The following is a 22,564-nucleotide window of genomic DNA, read 5'->3' on the forward strand; positions in this document are numbered from 1 at the left end:
ATCCTGGGTCCTGGTGGATGCACGAAGGAGAGCTGAGCGGGCACGTTTCCATACACTGCGACAACGGCGCATGTGGGCCTGGACTGACGGAACAGCAATGTCACTCTCCTGGGCAGGAAACAGAGGAGGCTGATAGCCAAGTGAGCAGAGAAAAGGAGACAGACCAGAGGAGGAGTTAGTGAGAGTGTTATGGGCATACTCAACCCAGAGTAGTTGAGAGCTCCAGGAGGAGGGGTTGGCAGAGGTGATGCAGCGGAGCGCAGCCTCCATCTCCTGGTTAGCCCGCTCCATCTGGCCATTGGTCTGAGGGTGGTAGCCCAAAGAGAGACTGGAGGTTGCTCCCAAGGCTACACAGAACGCCTTCCACACTTGAGAAGTGAACTGGGGTCCTCTGTCAGAGACTATATCAGAAGGTAAAGGCAGCCACGAAGGACCGAGTGTCTGCCTTCATGGTGGGCCACCAGAAGCGTTGCTGAAGGAAGGAGAGGGTTCGGTGGATTCCAGGGTGACAGGTAAGGCGGGAGGAATGAGCCCACAGCAGAACCTGGGAGCGGACAGAGTCTGGGACAAATAGACAGTTCGGAGGACCGTTACCTGGGTCGGGCTGGACGTTCTGGGCTTGAGGAACCAGAGATTCAATCTCCCACGCAACAGTGGCAACTATACAGGAGGAAGGCAGTATGGGCTCAGGGTCAGAGTTTTCATCCTCACCAGCGAACTGACGGGACAAGGCATCAGGCTTCACGTTCCTGGAGCCTGGACGGTAAGTAAGGGTGAAGTTAAAACGACCAAAGGACAAGGCCCACCTTGCCTGGCGAGAGTTTAGCCGCTTAGCCGTCTGGATGTACAAGAGGTTCTTGTGATCGGTCCAAACTATGAAGGGTCCACCTCTACAATAAACTGCAGTGACGGGTCGGGCTGGACCAGGACGGGAGTGGAGACAAAGCGACGCTTGAGCTCAGAGAAGGCTGCATCAGCCTCAAGTGTCCAGCGGAAGGAGGACAAGGTGGAGGTGAGGGCTGTCAGAGGGGCAGCAATCTGCCATTCAACTGTAATCTTGAATGAACCTCCGGTAAAAGTTGGCGAACCCCAGGAAGCGCTGCAGCTGCTTACGGCTAGTGGGAGCGGGCCAGTTGGAGACATCGGAGACCTTGGCTGGATCCATGCGCACTTCGCCCTGTGTGATGATATAGCCCAAAAAGGACACAGTCGAGGCATGGAATTCACACTTCTCCGCTTTTACAAATAGCTTATTCTCAAGGAGACGCTGCAGCACCTGACGGACATGGACCTGGTGTTCCTGAGGAGACTGGGAGAAGATCAGAATGTCATCTAGGTAGACAAATACAAACCGGTTAATCATGTCTCTGAGGATGTCATTAACGAGAGCCTGGAAGACTGCTGGAGCATTTGTCAGGCCAAAAAGCATCACCAGATACTCAAAGTGACCCATAGGAGTGTTGAAAGCAGTCTTCCACTTGTCCCCCTCCCTAATGCGCACAAGGTGGTAAGCATTGCGCAAATCCAGTTTGGTGAAGACAGTGGCACCGTGCAGAGGGACAAATGCAGAGTCAATCAGAGGCAGAGGATACTTGTTCTTGACAGTTATGTTGTTAAGTCCCCGAAAATCAATACAAGGCCTGAGAGTGCCATCCTTCTTTCCCACAAAGAAAAAACCTGCACCCACCGGAGAGGAAGATGGTCTAATGACCCCTGCCGCCAGAGAATCCCGAATGTACGTCTCCATGGCCTGCTGCCCCGGTCGGGAGAGATTGTAGAGCCTGCTGCTGGGAAGAGGAGCTCCAGACAAGAGTTCAATGGCACAATCATACGGCCGGTGAGGAGGTAGAGACAGAGCCTTCTGTTTACTGAATACAGGGGCTAAATCATGGTAAATCTCAGGCACCGAGGACAAATCTGTGGGTTTCAGTAGAGGACAAGGTTCAGAGGCAGGAGTCAGAGCAGAGTGAAGACAATTTGAATGACAGTAAGAACTCCAGGAAACTATCTTGCTAGTGGCCCAATCCATCTGTGGATTATGAATCTTTAACCAAGGGAATCCCAGAACTAACGGCACATGAGGACAATCAATGACATGGAAACTGATTACCTCTTGGTGATTTCCTGACAGGCGAAGAGACACAGGAACAGTCTTACCGTCCACCCTGGCCAGCGGCATCCCTGTGAGGGCTTTAGACTCCAGTGGGACATCGAGGGGCTCAGTCTTGATGCCCAGCTGCTGGCACACTGTCCTGTCAATAAGCATCATCAGCCCCTGAGTCAACGAGAGCAGAGAGGGGATATGATTGACTTCGCCACACGAGGGCAGCATCCAACAGAGAACGAACTGGGGGAGATGAACTAACTGCATGGCTCGCCAGTATTTCTCCCACTACTGACGAGCCGGGCCTTTTGCTGGACGAACAGGACAGGAGGCAAGGAAATGACCGGGCTGACCACAATACAAACATGACTGGGAGTTAAGCCTACGGGCTTGTTCTTCAGGGGACAGATGAACACGATCCACTTGCATGGGCTCTGCCTCGGAGCTACTCAGCGCTTCACGGCAGGGCTTGTGTAGATTCGGGGGGCCTGGACGGAGAGCTAAGGGCTGGGCAGGTGGAAAAGGCTCGACACGCCACAGTGAGACTTGGTCGGCTACCCCAATGGCTAATTTGATGGCCTCATCCAAGGAAGACAATTCCCCCCCGGAGAGCGAGCTCCTTTCCAATCTCCCTGTTAAGGCCGCTTTGGAAGGCGGATATAAGGGCACTGTTGTTCCAACCAGATTCTACCGCGAGGCTTCTGAACTGATTAACAAACTCACGGACTGAGAGTCTCCCTTGACGGAGCCTTAACAGGCGCTGACCAGCTTGCTGCCCACGAACTGGGTGATCGTAAGCTTGTTTCAACTCTTCGGCGAAGGCAGCAAACGACATGGCCAGAGGGGAGCCTTGTTCGAAGAGGACATTGAAAAGGTGTAACGGAGGGCCTTCCAACAAATTCACCAGGTAAGCTACTTTGGCGGCTTCATTTGCGTATCGAGTGGGCTGAGCGCTGAACGCTAACCGACACTGCATAAGGAATTGGCGACAGGAATTTGGGTCTCCGGAATATTTAGCCGGCGGAGGAATGTTTGGCTCTGGGGCTGAGGCTACAGGAGGGGCTGACGGACTAACTGAGGCTGGCTGTTGGCTAGCGGCAGGTGGAGACGCAGTGAGGGCTGGTGCTGAGGCTAAATGCTCGTTAAGGGTCATCAGAGCAGTATTAACCTCCTGTAGCTGGTCCGAAAGACGTTGCAGGGACTGGTCATGTTGGCCTAAACGCTGACCTTGAAGGGTAATTGCTTGTCTCAACGTTTCGTGCTCTGCAGAGTCCATAGTGGCCAGATTGTACTGTCACGGGTTGAGGTTGTTGGACTCAAAGGCAGAGACACAACACGTGGAGGCAGCAGGGTAGTTTAAATAATGATTTAATAGAATGTCAGGTAAGGGAATGTGGAGGAAGAAAAGAGGTGACCAGGCTGGGTGGACTGTGGAGGGGGAGGACGAGGCTGGCCTGGGGAGTGGAGGAGTCCGGGCTTGGCGGCTGGAGGAGCCCGGGCTTGGCGGCTGGAGGAGTCCGGGCTTGACGGCTGGCCTGGGGAGTGGAGGAGTCCGGGCTTGGCGGCTGGCCTGGGGAGACGGCAGGCTAGATGAAGGACTGTCAGTTACAGAGCTGGAGCAGGCGGCAGGAGTCAGGACAGGGTAGTGAACTGTGTCAAACAATCTGGCGGAGTCTGGAGGTTTGAGCCGGGCTTAAGTAGTGGAGATGATTGGGTGATGAGTTGCAGCTGAGCAGACCGGCTCCTGACTCTGCACACCTGACTCCAGCTCTGTAATCGAACCAAACACAAAGAGAGAGAGACACTAGGAGGCAGAGGGCATGACAGGCACAGCCAGTCATTTATTTGTTCGGTGCATTGACACAATGAGTTAATGGGACCATAATCACCTGGTGAAAGGGCTATATAGATTTGAGTATCATCTGCATAGTTGTGGTAATTGATTTTGTTATTGTGGATGATTTGGCCCAATGGGAAGAGGACCCAGTATTGATTCTTGTGGGATTCCACAGGTCAATTTGACATGTTCAGCTACCAACAGAAACAAAGTAATCCAACCCAGTTTTCAAGCCTATCTGTCAAACAACACCAATGGTAGCGTAGATTTTCGCCATTTGCATTCCGCTTTCCGTCATTCTCTTTTCTCAGTCCTTATAGATAAAGCATTTCTCCATGGAGCCTGGGATAGTTTTTTCCTTGACTGGTGCAAATTTATCAATAACCTTTGTAATCTTTGAGCTAAAGTGTTCCATTTGCTCCTCCACAGAGGCTGAAAAAAAGGCTGGTGTATATGAGATTGCTTGCATAAACTGTGCTGGTATTTCCATTAATAGATCATTTTAACCTTTTCAGATGTAACATGGTTATCTGGGATAACAGACACATTAAAGAATGATCTAAAAAAAAAAAAAAAGATCTGACAAGGCAACATCCACTAAGGCAACATTTGAAATAGTAACACCATTTGTTATTATTAGATCTAATGTATTCACATGCTGTATTAAGTCAAAGGTTTCTAATAGGGCATGAAGATCTTTGGCACAGCTGTCATTGAAATTGTCAACATGCACATTAAAATCACCTGCAATGACTAAACAATCAAACTCAGTAGTGGCTATGGACAGCAAGGAACCAAATTCATCAAAGAACACTGGGGAGTCTATAAATTTAAAATTCTCTGGTGCAGTCTCTAAGAAGACAGTTTGATCAACATTTGTGTCTAACCACGTTTCAGTTAAAAACATGAAGTCAATTTCATTAGATGTAATGACGTCACTTATTGAAAATGACTTACTGTTTAGAGATCTGACATTGAACAAGACCAGTTTAAGATTTTTTATAGCAGGCTCTGGAATTAATGGTGATATACAGGAAATGTGCACCAGATTAGATAGATTAGCAGAACGTCTTGAATATTTCTTATCTAAACTATGTAACCATAACACTTGGCCATGCCGCCAGACAAATTGTCAATAAAACCAATTTCATGAGCGGTGCAGGCAGACTGAAGCCAAGTGTGGAGGCTGAGAATCCTACTAAAGCAGCCAACATCTCGCCCAAATGTGGGGATGGGACCCGAAATAAATGGATGGAGTCACCGACAACCAGGGTCGTTGAAGTACAGGGAGAAGAGCAGACGAATGTAGCGAGGCAACGGATGCTACCATGCAACATACAGCTGTGTAGTCCACCAAAAATATATGCGCATCTCAACTATCAACGATCCTGCTGCATTTCAGATCCAGCTACGAGCTGTCTGTGCATCTGGTGTAGCTGAGCTGTTCCACTGGTTTCAAGTTACTGGTCAAGAAGAACTCTGAAGTGCCTCATTGTTTACGCTATGATAAAATCATGAATAGAGGCTTTTCAGTTGTGTCACAGATCTCACATCAGCCAGTTCTGGTGCCATCACAGAGGTTTATTGAAGTGTAGGATGATCAAAAGCTTCACCAAAGCTAAATGGCTAAAGTCCATTTTCTCAAGAACATTTCAAGAACAGTAACATTAGTCCATGAGGCCAGTGCTTACTTGGAAGCGACGAGAGGGCGTGTGTGCGTGCCAGACTGTGTGTGTAGTCTTTGTGATAGGCTAAAACATTTCTCTGTTTTAACTTTGTTTTATAATCAATTTTTATGTATTTTCTTAAATGAGTAGTTTCTTTGATTGATATCTCTATTGATTTCAAGTCTCAAACCAAAAAATAAATGAAAATAAAAATAACAGCCCGCGAACCCGCACTAGTGATGTGGAAATCGGCCCGAAGCCCAGCCCGAATCTGTCAATACAGTCGGGTCCCGTTGGGCCAGAATGCAGGGCTCTAGACTGATAAGGTAGATTTGTTTCCCAATGTCGGTTCCTGTGACACAGTAAACTGTCTAGCCCTGTTTAGCCCTAGTCACTTCTCCAAAACACTCTGGACTTGTAGTTTGAGAAGAGTCAGCTCAGTTAACCTGAACAAAATGTTAGCTAGATAACTTGTCAGCAAGCTCATTTGGCAAAGTCACCAATGTTAATGTTAACATGCGACTACAAGCCACTACTAACAAACTAAACTCAGTCTCTTTTCAAATAATTACGGACTTGATGTCGTATACCTAGGAGGTAGCCCATTCTAATCAGCTGTGTGTTCCATTTGCTTCAATAAAGTAGCAATAATCAGATGGGATAATAATAATAAGCACATTTTACAGTAATCTGCTAGCCAATGGTACCTTCTTTAGCTAATATTATCTATATATCGTAGCTTGGTAAGTCTTGCTAAGATACCGAGCTTGACAATTAAATGCTATTAAAATGCAGCCAAACTGTAATCTGGCTCCAACTGAAAAGTATCAAGTCTGTCATTATTTGAATATATTGTGCAGAGAATTAAAGAACATTTCGCACATAGCCCCCTTCCCAACCAAGTAACCTGCCATGCTACTAAGCATTGTGAACATCAGTAAGGGCCAAGATACGTAAATTCCATTCATATTTTACAAAACAGTTATTAACCTTTTACTAAGGATTGTGAACATTAGTCGTTCCACATAATGTTTTTTTTTATATTTTACAAATAATTTATGAATTATTTAGGAATGCTTAATAACATTTGAAAGGGTTTAACATGGATAAAATGAAATGAAATAGAACTATATTTTCTGACAAATTGTTAACTAAGGCAATCAAAATGTTTGCATTCATAATACAACATGTACACGATTCATTGAATTGTTAACATGCAGTAATGAATGATTAAATATTTACATTATCTACAAGTAATTAGTAACCATTTCTGGAAATTAACTAGTCAAGTAGTTGTTACTTATCCATTAAATAATTAATAAATATTAAATAATACTAAATTCACCATTCACTAATAATCTCTATTATAAAGTGTTACCGAACTGAGACAGTCAATGATATTGCTTAGCCAGAGTTGCGCTGTGCTGCCTTATCAGATTGGCCGAATGTGTGGTGAAAATTAGTTGAATTACAGCAATATTAAAGACAGAAGTGGTTGTTCTTTCCGACGGTGTTCAACAAGATTGACTTGTAATTTTATAAGCCTTTTATCAAGAAACTGCATTCCGGGTGTTTTTATTGATGCTGTACAATATGTCTATCAAATTTGAATAGCACATTAAAATTCTAAAATGATACAAACAATGTTAGAACAGTAGTAGTTTAAGTAAGGATAACTCTCCAGTTTTGCGCTTTGACACAATGGTCATTATACTCCTTCCATTCCTATCCGTAATTGAAGTATTGAAAACAATAGAGAATGAAATTCATACTGATTGGAAGCAGCTAAGAGTGACTGCGATATACATTTATTATATTTTACATTCATTTTAAATATTTTAAATTAGCTGATGCTCTTATGCAGAGTGACTTGCAATGAGTGCAACTCTACAATAGTCTTATTCAACAGTAGCATATGCTTAAATTCCTACAGAAGATCACCAGCATTGCTAGCAGCTAATAAGGAGTTAGTCATGGCACTCTCACAATAAATGTAGCAATCCTATTTATTCTTTGTTGCAGGATACTTCCTAGAATAGCCAAATGACAGTGAAGTGACAGAAAAGTCTCACATTTTGGCATTAAACAACTTATGACTTAAATTGACTTGTTGATCGTAGGCTTTGAGGTCTCAGACTGTCACGAATATGAGTGGTCACCCTGCCATCATCACTGTGACTATGTGATTTTATTGATGATATGTGATGTTTGTTGTTTGCCAGAGATGCACATGAAAGTTTTCAGTTTTAGCAATATGTTGTGAAACCATATTAATGAGTCATTCGAGATAACAAGGTTGTGAAACTTTGTGAAACATTGTGCTTGGACCCTGTTCATTGCCGCATGCGGCTGTATTAATAAGATTGTTATTGAAAGCATCAAGCATTTTATGAACTGAGCAGTTTAGACAAAATGAGTCCAATTCTCTTACAGGCTCTGGGAACTTAAGGTCTGCTATTGCATCTAGGAACTGCTTTTGAACTACAATTTCTTTCATGTTTCTGGTTACAATCCAATGAGCATCAAAGAATACACAACAGTGCTCAGAAACGGAAATATTAGACATTGAAACATTGTCATTGGCAACCCTCTTGTCACAACCAGGTCAAGTGTGTTAACATGTTGGTGTGTAGCCTCAGTGACGTGTTGAGTTAGTTCAAAACTGTCCAGTAGGTTGGTGAATTTCATAGCCTTTGAATCAACCATATTTTTATGTGAATGTTTAGATCACCATTTAAAATTCTTATATCATGTCCGGTGATAAATGATATCCATCAAGAGAATTCTGGGGAAAAGTATTATAGTTGCTTAGGTGGCTGATAGAACTTTAAAATGAGAACTACTGTTTCAGCGTTGATGGCAAAAGGTCAGGCGTTGATGGCAAAAGGTCAGATATTCCAAGGACAAGAACTCTCCTAGGTTAACTTTTATATTGCTAAATTGGTCTGATAGCGGCTATTCCATCCCCATGTCTGCCCTGTCTGATTGATAGAAACTGTAATTTGGAGGACATGCTTCAATAAGTGTTTCATTGCTATTTTCATCTAACCTAAAGTTAACGTTTCTATTCTGTCCTGGCTGACAGATAGCGAACAAACTTGAGAAACCCAGTAGATTTGACTGATGTTGCTTTACTGAATCTTCTCAGTACTTTTTGTAAAACTGCAACACAATGAAATATACACAATGTTACAATTTGAAATTAACACTGGTCACACTTTCCTTCTTCCTTTTCAGGTTATAAATCAGGTAAGTACATCACACTATTAAATAAGGCAAACACATCTTTTTTACAGTATGCTTCCACAGGTAAGTAACAGCGTAAACACAGTAAACAGCAATACTGGTTCACACATAAACATAGCATATAACACGAACGAGGTTTGACAATGGACTGAATTAGCCATAGCAGCTAAACTAGCCTCTTGCTAACGGTTAGCTTCGCGATTAGCATCAGCATAGTTAGCATGGTTTTCGTGACTTTCGTGACACCATCTTCAAGATCACAGTGCCACGAAACAACTAAAATAATCATTTGCATCCATACTCACTGTTGGTTCCACTCCAAGACTCAGACAACCAACTCTCTGTGGTGGAGCACTTGTAGCTTATGCATGAACACTGAAAGTGCCTGGTCCTTAAAGCCGCAGTAACTCAAAATCACCACCAGGGGGAACTTAACCTTTTCAGTCACTGACAGGAGTCAGAACACTCCCCGCTTGGTATAAACATGTTATACCACTATTTACACCTTCTTCTGTGGCATAAGTAAAATAACATCACTAATGGGTCTAAGATACTCCTTAATTACCCCTTGGCTAAGAGTCTTCACTATGACCTTACGGACCTTGCCGTCCGAGCTGGCAATGGCCTTAACTATCCGTCCAAGAGGCCACTCGTTACGTTTTGCTTGAACGTCCTTTATCAAAACAATGTCACCTTCCTGGAGGTCAGGCTTCTCTGAGGTCCACTTCCTGCGTGATTGAAGTGTTGCCAGGTACTCCAATCTCCACCTTTTCCAGAAGGAGTCTGCCAAGCTCTGAACCTGGCGCCACTGTACCTTGCATAGATGATCTAATTCGAAGTCTCCCAGGGGTGCAGGAGTAACACTCGCCTTCTGGGTGAGCAGAGTGGCAGGTGAGAGCATTTCAGGTACCTCAGCATCGTATGAGATTGGGACCAGAGGTTGATTCATTCATGATAGCCATAACCTCAGCCATCAAGGTTGATAGGACTTCATGAGACAATCTGATAGCACCATCCTTTACTAGCAGTCCATCCAGGATGCGTCTTGCCACTCCTATTAGCCTCTCCCAAGCTCCTCCCATGTGCGAGGAGTGGGGAGCATTAAAGGTCCACATACATCCCTGCTCCTGCAGGTAGTTCTTGATCTCAGGGTCGTCTGTGTTTACTTGAAGTTCTCTACATGCACCGATGAAATTCGTGCCTCTATCCGACCTTAGGTGTTTGACAGGTCCACGTATGGATAGAAAGCGCCTCAAGGCGTTGGTGAAGCTCGAGGTCGACATGGATTCGATAACTTCAAGGTGCACAGCTCTTGTACTTAGACAAGCAAAAATGACCGCCCACCTCTTGCTCTCAGCAGCTCCACCTCGTGTCCGCCGGGTGGTGACACTCCATCGGCCAAAAACGTCAAGCCCTACATGAGTAAAAGGCGGGTCTGTTGCCAACCTGCCAGCCGGCAGGTCAGACATCTTTTGAACTTGCCTCTCAACTTCTTACAGGTGACGCATTTGAATATGATGCTAGAGGTGAGTCTCCTCCCTCCTACTATCCAGACACCAGCGGTGCGCAATGCACCCTCTGTGAAGTGGCGACCTTGGTGGGCTACTTTATCATGATAGTGTCGGACCAGGAGAGTGGTCACATGATGGCCAGCTGGTAGGATGAGTGGATGTTTCTCTTGGTCTTCCAAATCTGCCCTGTGTATCCGACCTCCAACTCTAATCAATCCGCTCTTGTCAATGAAGGGATCCAGCTTTGCAAGGGGACTTTGGCAGTGCACTTTGGTACCCTGAGTTAAGCATTTCAGCTCCTCTTTATACACATCCTCCTGCACAGCCTTGAAGATATCCATCTTCGCTTGAGAACGCTCTGTGGTGAGCGGCTGACTGCATTGATGCCACCCCTTACATCTATCAGTCTTACTCTCTCTGGAGAATGACTTGGCTACACGAACGAGACTTGCCATGCCTCTTACTAGACTCTTCCAAACAGAGAAGCGTTCAAACCTTGATGCTCCAAAACACTGCTCTGCGGTCTTGGTTACGAGACAGGTGACTTGGGGCCGAACGTCTTTATCTGCATCCGGTTGCACAAGCTCGAATTCTGCTTCATCATCCTGTCTTGGACTCAGCTGACTGAGAAAAGGAGGGCCAAGCAACCAACTGGATGAGACCAGGTGAGCTGCCGGAATTGGCCTGGTTCCCTGATCTGCAGGGTTTTGGTCAGTCAGCACATACTGCCACTGTTTTGGTTCAGTGGAGCCTCGAATGCGAGCTACTCGGTTAGCTACATAGGTATAGAACCTTCGTGAACTGTTGTGGATGTAGCCCAGCACGATGCGACTGTCTGTGAAGAACCTGACTGCTTGCAACTCTATATCTATTTCAGATTGGAGCACTTCTGCCAGCTCGACCGCCAAGACTGCTGCGCACAACTCCAGGCGAGGTACAGTGTGCATGGGGTAAGGAGCAAGCTTTGATTTTCCCATTACAAACCCTACATGCCATCTTCCTTCAGAATCCAAGGCACGCAGGTAGGCTACAGCAGCTATCGCCAAAGTCGAAGCGTCTGCAAACACACATAGTTCTATCCATTTACAACATGACATAGAGACCGGAATGTATGCTCTCTGAATGCAAACCTGTTCAAGCTCAGAGTTGGTCCATGCCTTCCACTTTGTCTCTTTCTCCAGTGGAAGAGGTGTGTCCCACTCGTACTGATCTGAGGAAATGTCTCTCACCAATGCTTTGCCTTGGATCGTGATGGGTGAAGCGAATCCAAGGGGATCATAAAGACTATTTACCGTGGACAGCATGCCTCTCCGAGTGAATGGTTTAACATCTCTTGATACTCTGAAGGTGAAACTGTCAGTCTGGAGTTCCCAGCTTAAACCCAGACTCCTCTGGAGGGGCAAGGGGTCAGCTCCCAATTCTAGATCTTTGAAGTCACTTGCTCGTTCTTCCACAGGAAAAGCCCCCATGACCCTTGGGCTATTCGAAGCTATCTTGTGAAGTCTTAAGTTGGACTCAGCCAGCAGGGCCTTGGCTCGCTGCAGAAGATTGATAGCTTCAACCTCCTTGGCCACTGAGGCGAGTCCATCGTCGACATAAAAATTTCTGAAGACGAAATGCTTTGCATCTGTACCATGTTCAGTCTCTCCATGTTCTGCAGCTTTCCTCATCCCATATGTTGCTACAGCTGGGGACGGGCTGTTCCCGAACACGTGCACAGTCATCCAGTAGTCAATGATCTCCTTGTCTGGATCATTATCTTTGTACCGCAGAAACCGAAGGAAATGGCGGTGGTCCTCTCTGACCTTGAACCCATAGAACATCTGTTCCACATCGGCTGTGACAGCTATTTGTTCTCTCCTGAACCTTAGTAGAACACCAACTAGAGTGTTGTTGAGGTTGGGTCCACTGAGAAGCGTATCATTCAGTGATGTTCCTTTGTACTCCACGCTGGAATCAAAAACAACTCTTATTTTTCCAGGCTTCTGGGGGTGGTATACTCCAAAAGTTGGCAAATACCAACACTCCTGCCCTGGCTGTAGTTGAGGAGCTGGTTCTGCCTGGTGGTTGTCAATGACTTTCTGCATAAAGTCAAAGAAGTGCTCTTTCATGTCAGGTCTCCTTCTGAATGAGCGCTGGAGAGAGAGGAGTCTCTGGGAGGCCTGTTCTCTATTATTAGGAAGGGGCCTGCGAGGTGAACGAAAAGGTAGTGGTGCCACCCAGTGGTTTTCGTCGTCTATGTATACTTCATTGTCCATAATTCTGAGAAAATTGTTGTCATCAACTGACATGGCTGGTTTGTCATCCTCAGGTGTTTTCTGAAACACATTTTTCCCCAGACCATCTCGACACATCTCTTGAAAGATCTCTTCACTGTGTGAAGGCGTTTGAAGACCACACTGAGTCGGACCTTTAAACCTCTCCTTTATATGGATGTTGTTGGTGCATGGCTTAAGGAAAGAAGAGCGTCCATTTTGAAGGACATGTGTCTTGTAGGCGTTGACTTCCTCTATCTGGTGAGCACCACCTAAGCATAACTCCCCAACTATGACCCAGCCAAGGTCAAGACGCTGAGCGTATGGTGAGTTGTGAGGCCCATTACGCTGTTCACGTACCTTGTGCAAGCTCAAAATATCCCTGCCTAGCAGCAGCAAGATGGGAGCACTGGGGTCAAGCGGAGGAATCTTATCAGCCACTGGTCTGAGGTGAGGAAAATATTGGGTGCACTCAGGAGCTGGGATCTCTGATCTATCGTCAGGCAGGTAGTTACACTCCAACAAGGTGGGAAGTGTCACCTTGGTTTTCCCATCAAGTGATTCCACTATGATGTTACTCGCTTTCCTCCCTGCAGTCTCCACCGTGCCGGAGCATGTTTTTAGAGTGTAGGGGGATGCACTGCTGTTAATGTCCAATAGATTGAAGAACTCTGATTTTACTAAAGACCGGTTGCTTTGGTCATCTAGTACTGCGTACACCCTGTGAGACTTACTTGGATGGTCGGCGTGGGAAACCTTGACCAAGCAGATTTTTGAACAGGATCTGGGCTTGGGGGCGCCACCGCATATCTCGGTGCACTTGGAAGTGACTATAGGGGGTGAAAGATCTTCACTCTCCCCGCTTTGCTTGTCCTCAGGTGAGTGTTTAGCCTGCCCACCAAACGACCATGGAGCTGGACCAGGATGCATAGCTGAGGTATGTTTGTCGCTGTCACACTCTGTGCATTTAAGCGTAGTCTTGCAATCTTTAGCCATATGCTTGGTGCTTGCACAACATCGAAAGCAGATTGAATTCTCCTTTAAGTATGTTTTCCTCTCATCAAGATGTTTTCCTCGGAACCCACGGCATTTTGACAACGGATGAGGTTTGTTATGTATAGGACACTGTTTGTCCGGTTCATTTTTCTTCACAGCTGTGCTGTTCTGAGATGCACTAACTGTGGCAGTAACATCAGTTTTCCTAACTGTTACAGCTGATTTTCGGAAGTAGTTTGGTGCTTTTTCAACCTTGAGTTGGCTGGGGGTAGAGGAAAGGTTAAATGCAAAACTGGGGTCGTTGCGGGTCTTAGCCTGGGAACCTACAAAGTCTACGAAAAAGCTGAAGGGTGGGAAAGGGACACGATAATCCTCCTTATATTTGGATCCCTGTGTGATCCAGCGTTCCCGCAGTGAGAAGGGAAGCTTTTCGACTATTGGATTCACACCTCTAGCTGTGTCTAGAAACATGAGTCCAGGAAAGAATCCCTCAGCCTTTGCAGCTTCTAGCTCTTTTAACAAGTCACCTAACTCCCTGAGCTTGTGTGTGTCCTTGTTAGAAATAGGTGGGAAAGTATCTAGTTTTTTCAGTAGCGCACTTTCGATCACCTCTGGGCTTCCGTATGTTTCCTCCAAGCGCTCCCATACCATAAAAACACCTGCTCGAGGATTATTTACATGTACTGACCTTATCCGCTTGGCTTGAGATGATGACTCGGGCCCCAGCCATTTGACCAATAGGTTGAGCTCTTCCTGATCAGATAGGTTTAGCTCCCTTGTGGCTGCTAGGAAAGACGCTTTCCATGCCCAGTAATTTTCTGGGGTATCATCAAGGCAAGGAGTCCAGAGCTCACCATCTCTCTTCTCATGAGATACTGGGCTAGGTCAGGGGTTTGAGGTGTTGAAGGTGAGTAGTTGTTACACTGGGCTGGATGAGAGGCTGGAGGAGTAGCTGCTGTATGTTTCTTTTGAGTGTCAGGAGTAATGGGTGAGTATTTCTGCTTTGGCAAAAATACCTTTGGGGCAGGGGGAGGTGCATAGCCTTTTCCAGCAATGGGTTTGTGCTCCTCCTTAAAGGACCCATGCAGTGAATCTTGTGGAGCATGTGTATCAAATGGCTGCGTTTCTATATAGTCTTTGGTGTGTTCTATTGGATCTTCAAGAGCTAAATCCTGTAACTCACCAAGAGAGCGTTCTTCCTCACATTCGGCTGCCGCTGCTTCTTCATATATTGCTGCCTCTTTTGAAGCTGCAGTTGCTTCTTTTTCTTGTTTTAACACGTGAAGACTTGCCTCTATTGAAGCCTTTTCTTTCATCATGGCTGCCTCCTTTTCTGCAAAGGATACTTTAATTTTTGCTGCTTCAGCCTTAGCTCTGGCCCTTGTCGCAGCAGCGCTGACTGATGTCCGGGATGACGTTCTGGAGGATTTGTGTGAAGCTGAGACTCGAGACCTCGTCTCCAGCTGAGACCGACGTTCCTCGTGGTTGCTCATGTTGCAATGTTTCTGCGTGCTGCTCACAGTTGTTCTATTGCCTTTTCCCGCTGAGTGGTCAACATTTTACTATTCTGTCCAGGCTGACAGATAGCGAACAAACTTGAGAAACCCAGTAGATTTGACTGAAGTTGCTTTACTGAATCTTCTCAGTACTTTTTGTAAAACTGCAACACAATGAAATATACACAATGTTACAATTTGAAATTAAATATATACAACAACACTGGTCACACTTTCCTTCTTCCTTTTCAGGTTATAAATCAGGTAAGTACATCACACTATTAAATAAGGCAAACACATCTTTTTTACAGTATGCTTCCACAGTTAAGTAACAGCATAAACACAGTAAACAGCAATACTGGTTCACACATAAACATAGCATATAACACGAACGAGGTTTGACAATGGACTGGATTAGCCATAGCAGCTAAACTAGCCTCTTGCTAACGGTTAGCTTCGCGATTAGCATCAGCATAGTTAGCATGGTTTTCGTGACTTAAAATAAATGTCTCAAACACCATCTTCAAGATCACAGTGCCACGAAACAACTAAAATAATCATTTGCATCCATACTCACTGTTGGTTCCACTCCAAGACTCAGACAACCAACTCTCTGTGGTGGAGCACTTGTAGCTTATGCATGAACACTGAAAGTGCCTGGTCCTTAAAGCCGCAGTAACTCAAAATCACCACCAGGGGGAACTTAACCTTTTCAGTCACTGACAGGAGTCAGAACAGTTTCTGTTAAAAACACAAAATCAAGTTTATTAATAACAATAAGATCATTAATTAAAAATGATTTGTTTGCTGGTGGCCTACCATTTTAGCACCCATATTAATGTTTGATGTCCACTGTTCTGTATGTATTGTGCACAGTGTAATACATGCAGCGTTTATAGTTAAAAATAGCACATTTTATGGCATTTTTCATCATTATTGTGACATCAGACACTAATATGGATACTCACGGTTACATACAAAGTAATTAGTCTAAAACAGTATTTCTACCTATTTTCTAGATCTCACACTTTTATTCTGAAGGCTAAACGGCCAATCGGGACGTCTTGTTTCTGCTTATTCGAGCTAGTCTTACCTATCAAGGTGCGCGCACCCATGACATATTTTGAAATAACAGTTAGAGTGGTGATTTCGCTGGTGATTATGCTGAACGAGCTGCATGAATGATTATGATTATTTTCTGTTATTTCTTTCACCATGAAGTCCAGTCCCAGGTCCCCAACAACTTCAGTTGTTTTGGAGGAGGCTCTAGGAACTTAAGGTCTGCTATTGCATCTAAGAACTGCTTTTGAACTACAATTTCTTTCATGTTTCTGGTTACAATCCAATGAGCATCAAAGAATACACAACAGTGCTCAGAAACGGAGATATTAGACATTGAAACATTGTCATTGTCAACCCTCTTGTCACAACCAGGTCAAGTGTGTTAACATGTTGGTGTGTAGCCTCAGTGACATGTTGAGTTAGTTCAAAACTGTCCAGTAGGTTGGTGAATTTCATAGCCTTCGAATCAACCATATTTTTATGTGAATGTTTAGATCACCATTTAAAATTCTTATATCATGTCCGATGATAATAAATGATATCCATCAAGAGAATTCTGGGGAAAAGTATTATAGTTGCTTAGGTGGCCGTTAGAACTTTAAAATAAGAACTACTGTTTCAGCGTTGATGCCAAAAGGTCAGATATTCCAAGGACAAGAACTCTCCTAGGTTAACTTTTATACTGTTAAACTGATCTGATAGCGGCTATTCCATCCCCACGTCTGCCCTGTCTGATTGATAGAAACTGTAATTTGGAGGACATGCTTCAATAAGTGTTTCATTGCTATTTTCATCTAACCTTAAGTTAACGTTTCTGTTAAAAACACGAAATCAAGTTATTTTGACATCAGACACTAATATGGATACTCACGGTTACATATAAAGTAATTAGTCTAAAACAGTATTTCTACCTATTTTCTAGATCTCACACTTTTATTCTGAAGGCTAAACGGCCAATTGGGACGTCTTGTTTCTGCTTATTCGAGCTAGTCTTACCTATCAAGGTGCGCGCACCCATGACATATTTTGAAATAACAGTTAGAGTGGTGATTTCGCTGGTGATTATGCTGGACGAGCTGCATGAATGATTATGATTATTTTCTGTTATTTCTTTCATCGTGAAGTCTAGTCCCAGGTCCCCAGCAACTTCAGTTGTTTTGGAGGAGGCTTCTACGCCTTTCCGCTGTGGAGCTCAGGGCGATGTATGGACTAACAAACTTCACCCGAGTTTCAGCTGGCATGGGGGTGTGTAGATGATGACTGAATTTTCATTTTTGGGTGAACTATTCCTTTAAGGACAGACTGTGGGCATTTGGGCTGAGGTAATTCAGTAATACGTTTTGAAATAGCCTGTATTTTGCTATTGTATGGAATGTGCCGTACAAACAGATTGATTTGGTTGGGTATTTATATATCTGTTTTAAACAGAAATCAAGTGAAAGTGTTACTTAGGCAAAGGCATGTGTGTGATATGATAACCAGCTTTTTCTTTTTGGCTCCATCATGATACATAAATAAACGCAATCTATTCGACTGTCCACAACGACAACGCTATCCACGCAACTACTACTACAACCCATGATTAGTTCATTCTTACAGTTCATTGTATAGGGAAAGCCTCCAATACACTTCAAATCTGACAAACCCGGTACTGGGCAAATGGAAGCAGTCATGTGATTCACTGCGGGAATGAAGCAGTCGCTGCTTCTGACGTCATCATTCACGTGACATTTTGCGTAACAAAGCAAGCTCCGAAGTAGGGCTGCACAATTCTGGACAAAATGAGAATCTCATTTTCTTGCTTAGAATTGAGATCATGATTCTCTCTCCAAAAAAATGTATAGAAATATTTATTGCACTCTTTTGCCTGACACAGACAGAAACAACAAAAAATGATAATGACTGTAATGGGACTGTCACATCAACTTTGCGGGTCAAATGGGCTACACAGTGCATACACAATGTAATTATAGACTAAATTCCAATTAAATTTTAATTTAATTAACGGTATACACTTCTCCAATCTCCAGCTGGTTTATCCCACCATCAACATTCCCCGCACACAGCACAGTGTAGCAGTAAGTATAGCCTTAGTTACACAAGTCTTTGTGAACGTTAGGTGAATCTGACGTGGCACACTCCTACAAGTCCACCTCACAAAAAAGTATGAGAAATGTAAGATAAGAATACAAAAATGTTCTTGCATGAGGCCCATTGTCTGGGGTTTGTCGAAAATCATTCTGGGAAATGCAGGAAATCACGAACTGAAGTAGAAGAAGACCAGGCAGGTTGAGGGAAGATTACTGGTAAGGACTGAAAAAGGTAAAGAAGCCATGGACAGATATTTGTTTCATCACTTTTATTCTTGAACTAAAATATAGTGTTAAGGTGGACCATCTCTAGTGAGTCTAACAGTGTTAGCTTGCTTAGTGAGTCTAACACTGTCAGACTCACGTTTGTTAATCTTCCATGGCAATTTAAGAAATAAATATTATATAAACATTATGAACCAAGTAATTTAATGAGGCAGCACAGGTGATAAGCACATCACAGAAAACTGGACATCTGGACATGCTGTCACCTGGAGATGCTGTCCTTGGAGATAGAGGGTTCAATATCAGAGATACTATAGGCAGTGAACACTTAAAAATACCAGCATTCACCAAGGGCAAACGACAACTGCATCCAGTAGAAATAGAAGTAATAAGGGCACTTGCTGCCATTTGAATCCATGTAGAGAGAGTCATTGGTCTTGTCAGGAACAAGTACAGCATCTTACAGAGCGACATCCCCCTGTCTCTGTGCCAAGCAGCAACTCAAGGACAGATCACATCCCCTGACAAGATAGTCACAGTTTGCTGTGTCTTTTGCAATATTTGCCCCTCTATGGTCTCCACAGAACAGCTACGAACAAAGAACATCAGTAGCACCATGAACTTATGGATACATTGAACCTGATTTCAGTATCCAGTTCAGCTTCTGTTTTAACTACAGTAAACCAATTCTTTAATGCAATGCTGTGATTGTATTCGAAATGACACTGCCAGTTCCATATCTCCCACTAAGCACTAAATGATGTAATCTTGAATCTTTGCTTCCATATCATTCCATCTTGTAACATATTTAGGACTACTGAAGCAGCTTTTGCAATATTTGCCCCTCTATGGTCTCCACAGAACAGCTACGAACAAAGAACATCAGTAGCACCATGAACTTATGGATACATTGAACCTGACTTTTACTGAGCCTGCAATATGTGTGATACTTGCTTAGTTGATGGTACCAAGATGCAACTAGTTTGCAGCACAGCAGTACTACATAATAAGGAAGAGCGACTGCGTAACTGGGATACAGTGGAAGTGCCTTCATTCCTTGTACTCTATGGGGGACGCAGCAGTCAATGTTGCACCCATCCTATAAGCATTGTCTTGAAAAGTGCCTATGGGTGAATGTGGAGTGGAGTGTTTATCACTAATCACTTATCACAACGTTTACCCTTGACAGTGTTGTCATCCAAACAACCTGCAGCTAACATGCGTCTCTTTAAAAGCCTTCACCTTTGTTTCGTTTTTCTTATGGTTCAGAGATTGAGGTGAATGCACTTGGTAAGGTGAGCTGCTATAGTACCGTGACATGTGCCGCTCATGCTACATGTGCTTTCTCTTGGCTTATAGACACAAATAAAAAGAAAACATGCAGTTGGTCATCTACCTCTTGTGTGTGTGAGAGAGAACTATAAGACAATCAACAGATTGATTCTGACCAATATTTAGAAATCCAGCGCTATAGTGAGAGAGACAGAGAGACAGTAAATGTGGCAGTTGTTAGATGGAAGGATGGAAGGCACACACACACACACACACACACAGATGATTCATATAACATCTTCCACAATTCTTACCAGCTTTAAATCACTCCTCAAGGCTGCTCTGTTAACACACACACACACACACACACACACACTGAAGTGTGATAATTTTATTAACTGATGACAAGAACAGTACACCTTTCTTTTTTTTATACCCCACTAACAGAGCATTTTCCTAAGAGAAATTGAATATCAATGCTCATCATCATCTTGAAATCAAATTACAGTAACTTATTCACTTTAATAATAACACAAAGGAGAGTTGCTTTGACTTTTCATAATGCAGATTTATTCATCAGGGCAGTACAGGGCATATGTTGATTGACATGAAAAACATCACCTCATCTCAAGTGAGTCATGGAGTCATGAGACTACTAGTATGGTAATTAGTCAATTTGTTACTCGCATTGCAGAGCAAGAAGCTTTAGCAGTAAGAGCCAATTCTGTTTTTCCAAAAGCGTAGCATCAGAGTGGCCCCTTCAGATGAACCCTGAAAGATTTAGCGTCCCCAAGCGCCATTCCTGGTGGAGAAGGAAGAGAATAACACTCAGATTTTATTTGACAAGATAAAATTGATGTATTACCTTAAAGACTACTAGTCACTGTCATCATAATGTGACAGTGGTTGAGTTTTGGAAAAACCGTACTGGTTGCCTCCTTGCTGGTTCATGTTGAAGTTTTGGGGTCCTCCGTACGAGCCCACGAAGTCATGCCTGGTGCAGGAGGAAGGAAGGGAATCACATATGACAAAATGTATATATTACTTTAAAGACTGCTAGTCACTGTCATCATAATTTGACAGTGGTTGAGTTTTGGAAAAACCGTACTGGCTGCCTCCCTGCTGGTTCATGTTGAAGTTTTGGGGTCCTCCTTTCGAGCCCGTGCCGCCATTCCTGGTGCAGGAGGAAGGAAGGGAATCACATATGACAAAATATATATATTACTTTAAAGACTACTAGTCTAGTCTACTAGACTAGAAGTTTTGGCCTCCAGTTCTGATGGAGGAAGAAGGGAATCAGATTCAGGTTTTGTTTGGCATAACATTTATAATACTGAAGTCTTCTACATCTTGAATCTTTTTAGCAGTTTAGTAGCAGATATGAACAGTGTTTACTAGTTAGAAGTCTTTACCTTCCTTTGCCAGGTGGGCAGGGCCTAGGCGGGGGTATGCAAGGAGGGGGTATGCAAGGAGGGGGTATGCAAGGAGGAAGTATGCAAGGAGGAAGTATGCAAGGAGGGCGTATGCAAGGAGGGCGTATGCAAGGAGGAAGTATGCAAGGAGGAAGTATGCAAGGAGGGGGTCTGCAAGGAGGGCGTATGCAACAACGGGGTCTGCAAGGAGGGGGTCTGCAACAACGGGGTCTGCAACAACGGGGTCTGCAAGGAGGGGGTCTGCAACAACGGGGTCTGCAACAACGGGGTCTGCAAGGATAGCAACCTAAATTTAACAAAGATAAAAATGTTTATGAACACATGACATCACAGCAAATCAGTATTATAACAATGTTCTGATTCCTCCATTTTTTCATTTTAATTATATATTTGAAATAATTTATATATTAATGAATCTCTCTTTGTATTTACCATGTCTTGTTAAAGAGTGTGTTTGACATGCAATACAGCGCTTCATAACAAAATCAGACTTCTGCCAGGACTAAATTAAACATTGGATAAAACATTTAGACTCGTAGATGAATGCAAAAATGCAAAAAAATGCTTTTGAAATGCAAAAGCTAAAGCTAGGTTATTGCACACTATAGAATGCACCCCTTACTTTATATGTAATCCACTTAATAACTTTATCTTTATATAGCTTTACATCTAGCTTTATACATTTTATATAGTCATACATATTCCAAAACTGAAATTTACTGTATTTACCACATTCCCCAGGATCAACCATTAGGACGGCCAGCATCAACACAGTGAAGGCCACGGCACACTTCATTCTGAAAACAAGAACCAAACAAAATCACACACATTTCATTCACATTCACATTTATTTTGTTTTTTAATTTAATTTAAACATCCAACAATATAATTCAGACTACAAATCACAATATACATTCAGTGTCCTTACTTGGATGGATCCCAAGGACATTGTCTTCCTCATTTTAGTGAAATGATGTTGAAATATTTACTTCTTACCTTTCCACAGATTGAGAGTCAATGTTAAAAGGCTGTTGTCAAAGACAGCAAAGTGAAGAGTATTTGATCCACAGGTGATGTGAATCTTGGCATCTGACAGTTGAGAGTTGAGTACACCCATCTTTATATGGGCAAGGCAGGCAAGATTTCTGGGTGGGTATTAGTCTCCTTTTGGTTGATTTCCTCAATGCGTGTGTAGTATTTTGCTGGACATACACTCTCATTGTATTTCGTAATGTAGGGCTATGTAGACAAACAACATTGATCTAACCTCAACCAAGAGCCCTGAGTCAGTCCACACAGGATAAAAAATGACTAAAATAAAATACCAAAGTAGCAGGAGATCAATAATGCAGACAAAAGGTGACTTAGTT

At 43.7% G+C, this 22,564-nt stretch overlaps 2 protein-coding genes across 4 annotated transcripts in view; both read right to left on the bottom strand.

Annotated features, from left to right (window-relative positions):
- The window catches only part of LOC139660038 (RNA-binding protein 12-like), a 47,540-nt gene that overhangs the window by 13,050 nt on the left and 11,926 nt on the right, over positions 1–22,564 (bottom strand). The gene's annotated exons all lie outside the window — the stretch shown is intronic.
- On the bottom strand, positions 20,148–22,327 carry LOC139660037 (keratin-associated protein 4-2-like). 3 transcript variants are annotated; one of them, XM_071538079.1, is made up of 7 exons: positions 22,191–22,327; positions 21,924–21,991; positions 21,430–21,480; positions 21,174–21,399; positions 20,870–20,935; positions 20,690–20,755; positions 20,148–20,563 (listed from the first exon to the last, which is right to left on the bottom strand). In XM_071538079.1, the coding sequence occupies exons 2-7, from the start codon at positions 21,988–21,990 to the stop codon at positions 20,542–20,544; spliced, it is 498 nt and encodes a 165-aa protein (XP_071394180.1). In that variant the 5' UTR covers position 21,991; positions 22,191–22,327; the 3' UTR covers positions 20,148–20,541. The 3 variants fall into 3 exon arrangements, with proteins under 3 accessions (XP_071394180.1, XP_071394179.1, XP_071394178.1); XM_071538078.1 differs by having other exon boundaries at positions 21,174–21,252; positions 21,283–21,480; XM_071538077.1 differs by having other exon boundaries at positions 21,174–21,480.

Source organism: Centroberyx affinis, unplaced genomic scaffold, assembly GCF_046629955.1.
Source record: "Centroberyx affinis isolate AG114_WGS23_722 - 3 ecotype Tasmania unplaced genomic scaffold, CSIRO-AGI_Caff_v1 ptg003204l_1, whole genome shotgun sequence".
In the NCBI taxonomy this organism is placed as follows: domain Eukaryota; kingdom Metazoa; phylum Chordata; class Actinopteri; order Beryciformes; family Berycidae; genus Centroberyx; species Centroberyx affinis.

Excerpts from the sequence above, each read along its gene's own strand:
- LOC139660037 (XM_071538077.1), bottom strand. The coding sequence starts at position 21,990 with ATGAAGTGTGCCGTGGCCTTCACTGTGTTGATGCTGGCCGTCCTAATG. Across the intron at positions 20,936-21,173 it reads TGCCCACCTGGCAAAGGAAG|GAATGGCGGCACGGGCTCGA; the intron begins GTAAAGACTTCT and ends CTCCTGCACCAG. Across the intron at positions 20,564-20,689 it reads AACCAGCAAGGAGGCAACCA|GAATGGCGCTTGGGGACGCT; the intron begins GTACGGTTTTTC and ends CTTCTCCACCAG.